The sequence below is a fragment of the Panthera tigris genome, chromosome A3 (assembly GCF_018350195.1).
Source record: "Panthera tigris isolate Pti1 chromosome A3, P.tigris_Pti1_mat1.1, whole genome shotgun sequence".
In the NCBI taxonomy this organism is placed as follows: domain Eukaryota; kingdom Metazoa; phylum Chordata; class Mammalia; order Carnivora; family Felidae; genus Panthera; species Panthera tigris.
The window spans coordinates 10,692,289-10,705,404 of record NC_056662.1 but is presented as its reverse complement, the minus strand read 5'-3'; the positions used below and the strand labels follow the sequence as shown (position 1 = coordinate 10,705,404).

The 13,116-nt window shown below is 54.8% G+C and overlaps 1 protein-coding gene across 1 annotated transcript in view; it reads left to right on the top strand.

Annotated features, from left to right (window-relative positions):
• The window catches only part of LOC122237157, an 86,433-nt gene extending 74,960 nt beyond the window's left edge, over nucleotides 1-11,473 (top strand). Inside the window, exons 3-4 of the mRNA XM_042980150.1 lie at nucleotides 8,467-8,642; nucleotides 11,410-11,473. Of these exons, the coding sequence (XP_042836084.1) occupies nucleotides 8,467-8,642; nucleotides 11,410-11,446 (213 nt within the window). The 3' untranslated portion in view covers nucleotides 11,447-11,473. The remainder of the gene's footprint in view (nucleotides 1-8,466; nucleotides 8,643-11,409) is intronic.
• Nucleotides 11,474-13,116: the final 1,643 nt, after the last annotated feature.

The following is a 13,116-nucleotide window of genomic DNA, read 5'->3' as shown; positions in this document are numbered from 1 at the left end:
GGGCGCTTGAAAGTTGAAGCCCCGTATAGCCCTGATTCGGAGGGGGGAGGAACCCATGAACCTTCTAACGACTTTCTCTTACCCGTAGACGCCCTCACGGTGAGCGTGGTGCTGGAGCTCCAGGTTGCCGTGGACACGTATTTGGTTTTGAGAATCATATCTGAGCTTTATGACAAGCGCAAACCGGGTCCTGTTTGTTGGGCGAGGGGGTGTTGCGGGCCCTGCTGAGCTAAGCCGTCTTCCCTGAAAATTCCCACTTTGGTCTCCTGGGTGTGGAACACGGGGACAGAAAGCAGCAGCTGTTTTGAAGATCGGGACCCACGACCGAGGCAGTGTGGTGCACTACATACAGATCCTGACTCTGAGACCCTGACTCCAGAGTGCAGCCCTGTTACTTACAAGGCGGGTGAGCTCAAGCAAGTTAGGAAACCTGGCTGAGAATAGTAATTCTCCATACCCCAGAGATTTATGAGGGATAAGTAATCCAGGTAATGGATTTAGCAAATAAAAGCACAGAGAGGGCAAGTCACTTGCCCAAAGTCACACAGCAGGTACATGGCACAGCTGGGGTTTGAACCCAGGCAGTGTGGCTTTTTTTTTTTTAAATTTTTTTAATGTTTATTTATTTTTGAAGGGGCGAGAGACAGAGCCTGAGCAGGGGCAGGGGAGGGGCAGAGAGAGAGGGAGACACAGAATCAGAAGCAGGCTCCAGGCTCCGAGCTGTCGGCACAGGGCCTGACGCGGGGCTCGAACTTATGAGCTGTGAGATCATGACCTGAGCTGAAGTCAGATGCTTAACTGACTGAGCCACCCAGGTGCCCCAGGCAGTGTGGCTCTTGGATCTACATCATAGCCAGCATCTCTGAAGAGAGAGTTGAAAAGCGTGGCCACATTTTTTTTAACGTTTATTTTATTTTTGAGAGAAAGAGACACAGACAGACAGCAGATGAGTGGGGGAGGGGCACAGAGGGAGAGGGAGACATAGAATCCGAAGCAGGCTCCCGGCTCTGAGCTGTCAGCACAGAGCCTGACGCGGGGCTCGAACCCATGAACTGTGAGATCATGACCTGAGCCGAAGTCGGACGCCCACCAACTGGGCGGAACCGACTGAGCCACCCAGCACCCAAAACTCATTTTTTTTTAAAGAGCGCCAGTGCGGGACTCGAACTCACGAACCACGAGATCATGACCCGAGCCGAAATCAAGAGTCGGACACTTAACCTACCGAGCCACCCCACGCATGGCCACGTTTCACCCACTCCCATTGGACTGGAAGCCAGTTCATAATCCTAAACTCACTGTGCTATAATCCCTAATGGCTGTGGGGGCCCCAACGTGGCCACACTCCCTGGATGAGCCTCAGCGTATCCATCCGTCAAACCACTCTCTCCCACAGATGTCTGGGAGGAGTCAGCTGTCACCCAGCGCCCCGCCCAGAGCCAGGCTAGAGGTGCCTGGTAGGTAAATGCCGGCTCCCTTTTTCTCCTTCCAACCTTTCTAGCCGCATAGGATTGATGGAAAGAGTTCCTTTCATCAGGGGTCTTTGAGAAAAACTGGTGGCAGCCCTATTCTCCATGTGGCAATGCCCCCAGCTTTACATGGGCCCCCCCCCCACCCCTGCAGCTGCTCAGGCCAAAACTCACTCACTGTCACCTCCTGCAAATTCTGCCTCCAGAATCAACCTCAAGTTCATTCTGTCTCCGCTCCACTGTGCCAGCTGAAGCCACCGTCGCCGTGCAGACAGCTGCAGGAGCTTCAGAATTTTCTCAGGTTCTATTCTTACTCTCCTCTCTGCCTCAAGTTAGCATTTTAAAGTAGAAGAGGTCTGTTCGTGGAATTCCCCTGCTTGAAACCCTCCAGAATCTTCCCAGAGCACTTAGATTAACGCCCACACTGCTCACCGGGGCCTGCATGGCCAAGCGTGATCCGCCCCCACAGCCTCCTGTCACCGTCCGCCTCTAGTTCCTTCTCTCCGGTCACACTGCCCTTACTTTCATTTGCTGAACGTGTGGAGACGGTTCCCACCTCAGGGCCTTTGCACTTGCTGTTCCCTCATCGTTCTGCGTGGCAGGCTCGTTCTGTTCTTTCAAGTCTTGATTCAAACGACGTGGCTTCAGAGAGGTTTTTCCTGGCCATCGGGTTACAAGTGACCGCTCAGGTCATTCATCATTGTTTTATTCCCTTCAGAGAAGTGCCGCTAATGGGAAGGATTTTTGTCTATTTTTTATCTACTCATTTATTATCCACCACCTCTGTGCTGTAAGCTCTAGGGACAGGGATCTGGTCTGTGTCATTCGTCCCTGTGAACCGGCACTTGGAAGAGTCATTAGCTTAGAGAATAAACAAACTTACACCCCAAATCCACTTATACTTTTGGTATCTCTTAGTACAGTTTTTTTTTTAAGTTTTATTTTATTTTTGAGAGAAAGAGAGAGAGAGGAGGTGGGGGAGGGAGACACAGAATCCAAAGCAGTCTCCAGGCTCTGAGCTGTCAGCACAGAGCCCGACGCGGGGCTCGAACTTACCATGAGATGGTGACTTGAGCCGAAGTCAGATGCTTAACCGACTGAGCTGCCCAGGCGCCCCTCTCTCAGTGGAGTTCTTAGGTGAGAGATGCCGACTGGTTCTCTCTCGGGCGTGATGGGCTGTAGTTACCCGGCCCTGACAGGGCTCCCTTAGAAGGGCAGAGCCTTCCTGATGGGATGGGAGGAAAGGCCTCACGTGTTCCGCGACATTCCCTTAGCCAGGACCCCACATCAGCCCCCCCCACCCACAGTGTCAAGCCTACACATCTTCACCTTGATCTCGAAGGTCACTGGAGGCCAGCCCTTTGCTCCCCGTGTACTCTCGCCTGCGTAGTTTGCCTGTGACTCACCTGCTCCCATGTGCCCTCATCTTTGACTTGGCTCCCCGCTGTCCCCACCTGACAACTTTCCCCTCTCCAGCCTCATTCGAGAAGCTTGGAGCTCTCCACTTGGTTTAGTGTAGTTTAGTTTAGTTTTTGGAGAACTTGTCTGAGTCACGAATTAACTCGCCCTTAAATGGTTGGTAGAACTCACCTGCCAGACCGTCAGGGATCTTGCTTCCCCGGCTTCCAGATGCTTTGGCAGCTGAGACCTCCAACCTGTGGTTCTCAGTCCCATGAGACTGCTGAACGCGATCTCTGTCTCTCTCTCTCTCTCTCTACCTCTGTCTATCTCTGTCTCTATCTCTGTCCCTATCTCTGTTTCTGTTTCTCTTTCTCTTTCTGAGCACCTACCGAGAAGACAGCCATCTGGAGGCCAAGAAGAGAGATCTCCCCGGAAGCTGAATTGGCCGGACTGTTGATCTCAGACTTCCAGTCCTCAGAAATGGGTTTCTGTTGCTGAAGCCACCGGTCTATGGCCGTTTGTTACAGTGACCCGAGCAGGCTGAGACCAACGCCTTACTCTATACTGAGCACGTTATGTCCACTGCCTCTCATTTTCCCCAACCCCGAACGTGCCCGCAGTGCGCTCCCTTCACAGAAGGGGCAAGGCGGTGGAGGCTTGGTCAGATCAATCAGATAAATCCCTAACGTCGGAGAGACAGGTCGTAGCCTTGTTGGAGAGAGGTGACAATTGGGGGTCCCTGAGCCATGTCATGCTGACTTTTTTTTTTAATAAAAAAACCCATTCCTAATGTTCACAAATCAGAGACTTCATGTGAAAATAGCCATTTTTGGCTTCTCTTGAGTTTGCGTTCCCCTGGACAAGGAGTAAGGGCTGGTGTCCTTGATGTTGGCCTATGGCCTTGCTAGAAATGGTAGGAAATGGGCTGGCCAGCCTTCCCGGGGGCATCGCCCGGCCCTGCCCCTGGGGACTCGTGATACCCACCCGCCACGGGACTTGAGTCTCTTCCTGGGTCAGAGCTGTCTCGTAGGGAGGGTCTGCCTCGTCCCAGAGAAGCCCAGGCCTCGGCAGGCGCCTTCTGAAGAACAGGGATGCTTGGCTCCGGGAGGACAGGCTCCGGCTGCAGCCCACGTTAGGACTTCCTGTGGGTCAGATGCCCCTCTGCCCGGTGACCTCCCCGCGCCTCTACTGTCCTGTGAGGGGCAGGAGGGCAGAGTGGCCGAGAGGCTGGGCCCTGGAGCCCCGAGACTGCACGTGAGGCCCGGCCCTGCCACCCCCCAGCCCTGTGACTCTGGGCAAGCTCTTACACCTCCAGCCTCCCCACAGAGTGGGGGGCAAGGAGAAGATTGTCGGGAGGGGGAGATGGGTTCGTGAACACGCCGGGGCCACGCTGCCTGCTTCGTGCATCAGGCTCTGCCCCCAGACACCCGGTAAGTGGAGCCTCCGGGATTCGTCCGGGGACACGCGGCCAGGAGGAGCTGGGGCTTTTCCTGCCCACGTGTGTCCCCTCTGGAGGATGGAGGGCCGCCGGGTGACAAAGCGGGGGGTCACAGCCCTGCGGGCCCCGGGACTCCTCCAGAAGCCTCTGCCTCTTGCTCCCGGAGCTCACGCCTCTCAACCCCCACCCTCCTCATACGGCTTCCTGGGAGAGCCAGCTGAGTGACAGGAAGCGGTCCCTCGGTCACCGTCTGAGGGACGGGAGGTACGAGTGATGCTGTCCCACCGGTCTGGACACAGAGCGGAGCCGGGCAGACTCCCCACGTGAGTCCCCTGCAGAGATCCCAGCCCAACACGAGCTCCGGCCTAGAAAGGCAGGGGAGCTTTTTTTAAGTCTCTGCCTTTTTGGAAGCTGTGTTTATCACTTCTGAGTCCCTTTCAGAACCCCTAGCGGTGCTCTTTTATTTTGAGATGGTGCTTTCTCCTGGGAAATTTGTTTGGCCCCCTGTGTGCTGTGCGATCTCGGGGCGGTGGCAGGAATGCCTCACGTGCGGGGAGCGTTTTTCACAATTCCCGGTGCCCTGTCACCTCCGTCACCCTGAGGAAGCGGCAGGGCGGTGCGTGTGGTTCGCCTGTTTTACAGTCGACGAGGCTGAGCTGGGGAGGGGAGGGGTGTGCGGGCGGGGACAGCCTGCGGGGTCATTTGTGCAGGAGGGACACAGGACACAGTGACAGGACAACGGTGGGGTGGGGGCAGGGCCCGGAGGCCTCGGCTGTGCCAGGCACCGGCCATTCAGCCGCAGGATCACGGGAGGGCCCAGGAGGCACCGGGGGCAGGTCTGGGGTGACAGGAGGGCATTCGTATCTCAGAACAGGAGTTACTGCCAACCTGTGCAGACTATTTACATCCCGTGCTGGGAAGCAGCAGCCCGGCTTCTTGGGTTGCAAGGGACAGGAGCGCCACGGGGCCCTCTCAGTCACTTCCGGCTGCTATAACAGAACCCTAGCCTACGTGGCTGAGACGTTTAGTTCTCGCACTTCTGGAGGCCAGAAGTCTGAGATCACAGGGCCAGAGGGGCTGGGCTGTGGCGAGAGTCTCTTCCGGGCTGCAGCCGGCCGATTCTCCCTGTGTCCGCACCTGGCAGAAAGAGAGTGCATTCTGGGGCCTCGTCTTGCAAGGGTTACTCATTCCGTTCACGAGCGTGCCACGCACATGACCTAATCACCTCCCAGAGGCCCCGCCACCTCCTACACTCACGTCGGGACGCGGGTTTCAACCTATGGATTTGGGGGGGGGGGGGAGGACACAAACATTGGGTCCATTGCAGGGACTTTATAAAGGACATGGGGTCGCTCACGGAATAGACGGGAAGATGACGAGCCAGACCCAGGAAAGGATGGGAGAACTCCAGGAACCTCTGGGGATGACAGTCCCCAGTCTCTGTGGAGCACTGCTCCAGGGATGAATTGGCCCCAGATCAGGTTAACGCACCATCCAGGGGAGAGCCTGGTGGGCTCAGTTTGGGTCACGGCCGAGGGAGGGCGGGGCACCTAGACTGACAGCCCCCCAGGACTGTGTGCGGTGGGCGACGAGTGGTTCTCCACAGAAACATTGAGGTGCTGTCACCAGACAAAGGGGCGATGGAAGCTGCGTAGACGAAAGCGACAGGTGCCTGTTGCAACAGGAATGAGCACAGACCGGAGAATTCTTGGGCTAAGCAGGCCTCTCATTGAGCGAAGGGGAGTACAGGGGTCCGGAGAGGCTCCGAGACTTACCTGTGGTCACAGAGCGGGCACCATCGCCAAAACTTCCTGGGGCCAATCGGTGGGTGGTCTTTTCTCCCCCAAACGTAGACTTTCTAAGAAAACTTCACTCCAACAAACGGCCTCAACACATGTTGGCTAATCTCTCTGTTTTCGCTGCCTGAGGTTTGAGCTGAATACAAACAGAGTCATACGCGCATGCAGTTCCGTGTCTGGCTTCTTTCTGCTCAATGGTCCATTTGAATATTTCCCTACGGTGCATATGCAGTCACAGCTGATCCTTCCCTGGTGTAGTTCATTCCTTCTCGGGATGTGCCATAGGATTTCTCAACCTCAGCACCACTGACATTCTGGGGAGGGTCAATCTTTGGTGTAGGGCTGCCCTGCGCATTGCAGGACGTTTCGCAGCGCCCGTGACCTCTACCCGCCAGATGCTGGTAGCATTCCCTGGTTGTGACCGTCAGAAACATCTCCAGAAGCCACCAAACGGCCCCCGTGGGACGCAGTCGCCCCCGGTTGGGTACGGTGCGTGCGTGCCGCGACTTGTTCACCTCGGCTCTGCTGACGGCTGCTCGGGGTTATAATGAATTGCTGCCCCCAGGACCCTTGCCCGTGCCTTTTGGCAGAATCTGCACACACTTCCACCATGCAGGCGCCTAGGAGGGAATTTCTAGGTCATAGGAGGCACGTACGTTTAACTTTTTTTTTCCCCAAGTGTCTGTGCCAGTGACACTGTGGGTTTTTGAAGGTTGGGGCCTGGCCTGTACCCTTCCTGCTGGCCACACTGCCCGGCACGGTAAATCCCACCCAGAAGACAGCAGTGGCTGAACAAATAAAAGCAGGAATTCTGGCCTTCTATTTTAAGGTCCCGTAAGCCCTGATGTCACAGTGTTGGGCTCTGGCCGTGGGGAGCAGTTACCCCTCGGGACCTGCTCCTTCCTGTGTCGATGACAAGGTCTGTCTCCCCAGCATCTGCAGCAGCTCGTAAGCCCTGGGGACAAGGCCACGCTTTCACTTCCTTGGTGAGTTTCCTTCCCCGCCACGGGCCACGGCCGTCGCAGCCAAATGTCAAAATGTGACTTCAGAGGTTTACTGACATCGTTCAGCTTTGTCATTCAAACGTGCTGACAGCTCAGAGCCCGGACCTTGCTTTGGATTCTGTGTCTCCCTTTCTCTCTGGCCCTCCCCTGCTCACACTCTGTCTTTCAAAAACAAAATAAAAACATTTTTAAAAAATTGTAAAAAAAACTAAAACAAAAACGATGAGATCTCGAGAGGGAGACCTGTTCCCACCCCCACCCCCAGTGTTCTTCCACGTTGGCTGTGGTAGCTGGTATCTCTGTTCTCATTGGTCTTTGGTTGATGGCCTTACACTAACCCTGTTCCACTGTGAGCCCTTCCTGTCTACTAACCCGCTCTCCACCACTCCCTTGCTTTCCTCAAGGGAGGAAACTTCCAGATGCACCCTGAGCCCTCTGAGGAAGCAGTAGCTCACCGGTTCTCTCATGCCGCCATGTTGGGGAGGAGGGGAATCTGCAGGACCTCGTTGGTCACTTTCTATCATTCGATAGCTTATCAAGTGGCATTGATCTTTCCCCACTGCCACGTCTTGACTGACAAAGCGGGAGGGTCCCTTTAAGTGAAAAACTTGTTCTTCTCTCCCAACCCCCTCTTATCCAGTTGTATCTTTTTTTTTTTTTTTTTTTGAGTTTATTTATTTGAGAGAGAGAAATAGAGAGCAAGCAGGGGAGGGGCAGGGAGAGGGCACACAGAATCCCAAGCAGGCTCCATGCTGTCAACCCAGAGTCCGATGCGGGGCTTGAACCCACAAACCGTGAGATCACGACCTGAGCCGAGATCAAGAGTCTGACGCTTAACCAACTGAGCCACGCAGGCGCCCCTGGAGTCATGTTATTTTAAAGACATGTCTAACTTTATCCCCTGTGTTTCGGAAGGTTTCCCCCTCTGTTGAAATGTGCTTGTTCACATTGGTGCATCTCTCCACCAGAGGCAGTAAGCCGTCTGTGCCCCAAAATGCGGGAAAGGGCAGCGTCTCCAGGCAGAGGGGGCTTGTTAGAAATGATAAATCACAGACATTGAGAGCAACACATCGCCTGCCTACGGTAATAATGCTGAGCAAAAGGTCAACGAAGCTTTAACCTACTGTGAAATAAAATAGAATTTCAGATTTCAGAGACTATCCCTTGAGGTTAACTCTGGGAGGGTTGGATGAGCTTTGAGAAATTCCCTACATTGCATCTTACGTTGAAAATAATATTAGGAATAGTGAACGGAATAATTGCCCCAGTGCTATTCCCATATCTGTGCCCAGTGCACCCCCCAGTCACGTGATCTTTTCACTAAGAGGCAGGTTGTTATTATCCCTGTTTTACAGGTGAATCGAAGGAACTTGACCAAGACCCCGCAGAGAGGAAGTGGACGAGTCAAGATTCAACCGGGGTGTGTTGGACCCGGGCCGGTCCCTCCCTGCCTCAGACTTTGGGCCTCCCTCCTTGAACTTCAAGACGCGTGGGCCCCAGAACCCTTTCTAGTTCTCTCTGTCGCTAAGGGGTAAGCATTTTTACTCCTTGGTATGGTAACTGCTTAAAGTGTCAGATTTTCAAGGTGAAAGAAAATGCCATCCAAATCGTTTGAATGCATCTTATTTTTTTTAAATTAATCTCCTATAAAAGGTAAGGTGAGGGATGTGCAGAGCTCTTAACAGCACCAACGGCCTCACCCCCTCATTGCGGGCTCTGGTTGGGGTGTCGGGAGAGACGTGGAAAATGGGAAAGAAGGCACCAGCAGTGCAACCTGCAGGCCATATTTTCAGAACCCCAGCAGGTTCTCGAGCCTTAGTGACGCGAGAGAAGTTTGTGGAAAATGCCAGCAGTCGGGCCTCACCTCACGGCCTTCCGTTCCGTAGCTCTGGGGTGGGCGAGAAGTTAGGTTTTCCACATGCTCCCCACTGGCATTTTGGTGCAGGGCACCCACAGACCCTGCTTTGTGGAATTCTACATCAGACCTCCCATCCCTGCCAGTAACAGCTCCGAGGCTGAGCACTGGGGCGACTCTAAGACTTTGAACTGGCTTCAGAGCAGTTTGGTGTCTTGGGCTCAGGAGACCCTCAGTCAATTTCCAGCTTCACTCCGAGCCAGTCTGTGCAACTTCTCTGAGCCTTAGGGAAGTAAGCAATGTGAGCTCCTAAGCCAATGTGAGCTTTCACGAAAGAAATGTCACCTAGTTCATTGTGGCTCGAACAGACTGGCAAGAGATTAGGCTTCCAGAATGGGCGGGGCCTTGTCCACCTCCAGAAGTCTGAACTTCTTGCTCTCTGGCAGTGGGGAGCCCTGAGAAGATCCAGAACAAGGAATGATGGGAGTGGGGGGCGGGCAGGAAGACAGGTGCAAGAAACTAAGCAGGAATGGACACTGGCCTGACCTAAACTGTTGGAAAGAACCAGGCTAGAGAGGTAACAGGGAGAGGTGAAACCAAGGTCTCAGAGACCGAGCCAGTGTAGGAGAACTCTGGGCGCCCCTCCACGCTTAACATCCGATAAAGCAGTGCCCGGCACATTATCGACACCCCAAAATAATTCTTGGATGAATGAACAACTGAATGAATTTTCTTAGTTCTAGACCCTGTCTGGTTATGGGGAACAGATGAAATCTTCATATGAAAACACGAGAAACTTGCACATATTCAGAAAGTGGTTCAGCTACCGAAATAGAGACCCGAGATGGCAATGGCTACAATGTAATAGAAGCTTATCTTTCTTTCTCTGGCAGCAGGATGCTTAAGCATATGGGGCTAGTAGGGCGGCTTCCTAATCGTCTGAAACCCAGGCCCCTCCTCTCTCATTCTTCTATCGTCCAGACACGGTTTCCATCTCATGGCCCAACATGGCTGCTCTAGCTCCTGCCACCACATCTGTACTCCAGCTGTCTTCATTTTACCTGTGAGTTAGCCAACGGCAAAGGAGAAAGGGTGTGCACATCCTTTAACGACATGACCCAAATGTTGTAAACGTCCCTTCTCGGCATTTATCATTGGCCAGTATTCAGTGATGTGGCCACACTCGGCCGCAGAAGCAGCTGGGAATTGTAGTCTTACTCCAACACTCATCTTCCCAGCAGGAACACGAGGGTCCGACGCCCAAAGGGAAGAGGCGCATAAACACTGGGAGACACGGAACCTGCCATGGAGTTCAGCATTCGAAGCCCCTTTGGCAAGTTTTCACACTCGTTAAATCTGGACGGCGTATCGGTGGGTGTTGATTAGATGGCCGTCTGCACTTTATGTTTGAAACGTCTCATAATGACACCAAGTGCTACACAGATGTGAGCACACCCCCCCCCCCAATTTGTCTCCGTTTCCACCGTCTCAGCAAGTTACCCACAGGGATGCTGAGGCTCCGCCTCCTCACCTCTCTACTGGGTTTGTGGTGAGGATTCATGGGATCGAAGCCCTGGCTGTCCGTGGGGATTCGTCCACGTGGGCTAAAATGGGGAGGTCAGGATATTGGGACGGTAAATAACAGAACGTCCGATGAATGGTAATTTGAATACGAGGCCTTTGTGTTACGAAGCCAGGAGTTTGAAGAGCGGTGCCTCTGCCATTGTATCAACAGCTCATTCGTGTCGGGACCCTGGTCGCCTCTGACTCTCCGGATCTTTTGTCACGGTCCCCAAATGGTGGTCGCCGTCCCCAGCGTCATCTATTCACACAGCTGTATCCAGGGCAGTGTTCTCTCCTCGGCACTGTGGACATACGGAGGGGACCGCTCTCTGCTGGGGGGCTGTCGTGTGCACTGAAGGGTGCTTTGCCAGCACCCCTGGCCTCTGCCCACTAGCAGCACCCCTCCCCCAAGTTGCAGCCACTAAAAATGTCTCCGGACATTGCCAGATGTCCTCTGAGGGACAAAAATCACCCCCGGGTGAGAACCACTGACCCAAAGTAGGAGCAAAAATGTTCTTTTTTTTTTTTTTTTTAATTTTTGAACGTTTATTTATCTTTGAGAGACAGAGCATGAGCAGGGGAGGGGCAAACAGAGAGAGGGAGACACAGAATCCCAAGCAGGCTCCAGGCTCCGAGCCGTCAGCGCAGAGCTCGACGCGGGGCTCGAACTCACAGACCGGGAGATCATGACCCGAGCTGATGTTGGATGCTCAACCGACTGAGCCACCCGGGCCCCAGAATGTTCTCTTAGTGCAGCCCACTCTCCCTTCAGTGAGGAAAATATTTCTCAGGAGCCTCTGAGGACCCCCCATTCTCCACTGGCCAGGGCGGGTCACATGCCCGAGACCCGACACGGAGCACCTGCCATTTTCTGTTCCAGGAGGCGGCCGCCCCACACGGGAGGAACAGGAGGGTGACGATTGTCCTGTGCGCCCAGCAGCGTCTGCCTGAGGGGTCTTCACGGGGGCGTCCAGGGATCTTTCCAGAAGTCTTTACACACTTGGTAAGGACTCTCTAGCAGGGACGGCCTGGCGTGCAGGGCCACCACGGACGCTTGTTGGGAGCTCAGCGTTTGTCGGGTGCCGTATTAACTGCTTTATACCCATTGACGCGATGAACTGTCACCCCACCTCTGTGGAGGGAGACTGTTTTCCTCCCTCTTACAGAGATGAAGAAATTGTGGCTGATTAAGATTAAGCCACTTGCCGGCGGGTCCCACGGCCCCTGAAGGAGGAGCTGGGCGCCAAAGGCCCTGCATGTGGCCGAGAGGCCCGTCAGGGGACAAATCACACCAGCTGCCTTCATACACTTAATCTAAAGGACGGTGACCTAAGTATTAAAGAACTGCGGAGGCGAAGGGAGAACACAAAGCCGCCGCTGAGGGCGTGAGTTTGGGGAGCGTCTGCCGCGCCAGGGCTGGGGGTCCCAGGGAAGGCCAGACCTGCCGAGACTTCGAAGGGCCCGAAGCGGGGCTCCGGCCGGCCGCAGAGTGGCACCGTGACCCTGCTGGGGCCACCGTGTCCCGGCTGGATGCTGACCGGTCCTGGACGGGCATGCAGACGGGAGAGACCGTGCTTCCCCGTCCTCCAGCCCCTCCCAGCCGGCAGAGAAGACGGGTGGCTTCCAGAGTCCCAGCCCAGTGTCGCGGGAGGAGCACAGAGGGCAGGTTGGGGCTCAGGGACAATCCTTAATCATCACACGTCTGACAGCCTCCTTCTTTCCCTGCCTGATGCCGGGAACCAGGAGGGCTTTAGGGAGAGTTTAGATGGTGTCGGTCAGGACTGGCCCGAGAGGCGGGCCAGGTGCGTCAGGATCCTTCGGTGAAGGCCTCTCGCTCCCAGGACCCCGGCCTTTGTTGTGTGTTCCCGAAGCGTGCGGTTCCGGAGGCAGCCCCTGGGTGTCCACTTTCCTGACGGAGGTGGACACACGAGGCCCCTGGTGGGCCGGTTCTGCCGTGTTTCTGGTGGAGACCCAACCCAGGACCGCTCGTCGTGAACTCCCCGTGGTTTCTGTAGGCACCTAGTACCCTCTCCCGATTTCTCTTCGAAACAGGTAGGACGGCTCTTCTGTTTCTGCCGCTGAACTCTGCCTACTTCAGTCACGCCTGCAATCTTCGTGACAATGATTCCATCTTACAGATGAGAAAGCTGAGGCCTGTGGTAGGTCAGCAGACTGCCCAAGGTCACACTGATTAGTCAGCGTCAGTGTCAGAGCCACAATACGAAGCCAAGTCTCCTGCCCCCTCCCTCTGTCCCTTCCCACCTCAGCCCAGGAGGATGTGACTTTTAAACTGGAGTGAGGGTCGGGGCTCCTGGGGGGCTCAGTCGGTTGAGCGTCCGACTTCGGCTCAGATGGTGATCTCACAGTCCGTGGGTTTGAGCCCCGCGTTGGGCTCTGTGCTGACAGCTCAGGGCCTGAGCCTGCTTCGGATTCTGTCTCCCTGTCTCTCTGCTCCTCCCTGGCTCGCGCCCTGTCTCTCTCCCTCTCTCTCAAAACTAAGTAAACGTTAAAAAAAAAATTAAACTGGAGTGAGGATGTGGTCTGAATCCACATTTAACTTGCAGATCACAAAATGTGTTCCACTCTT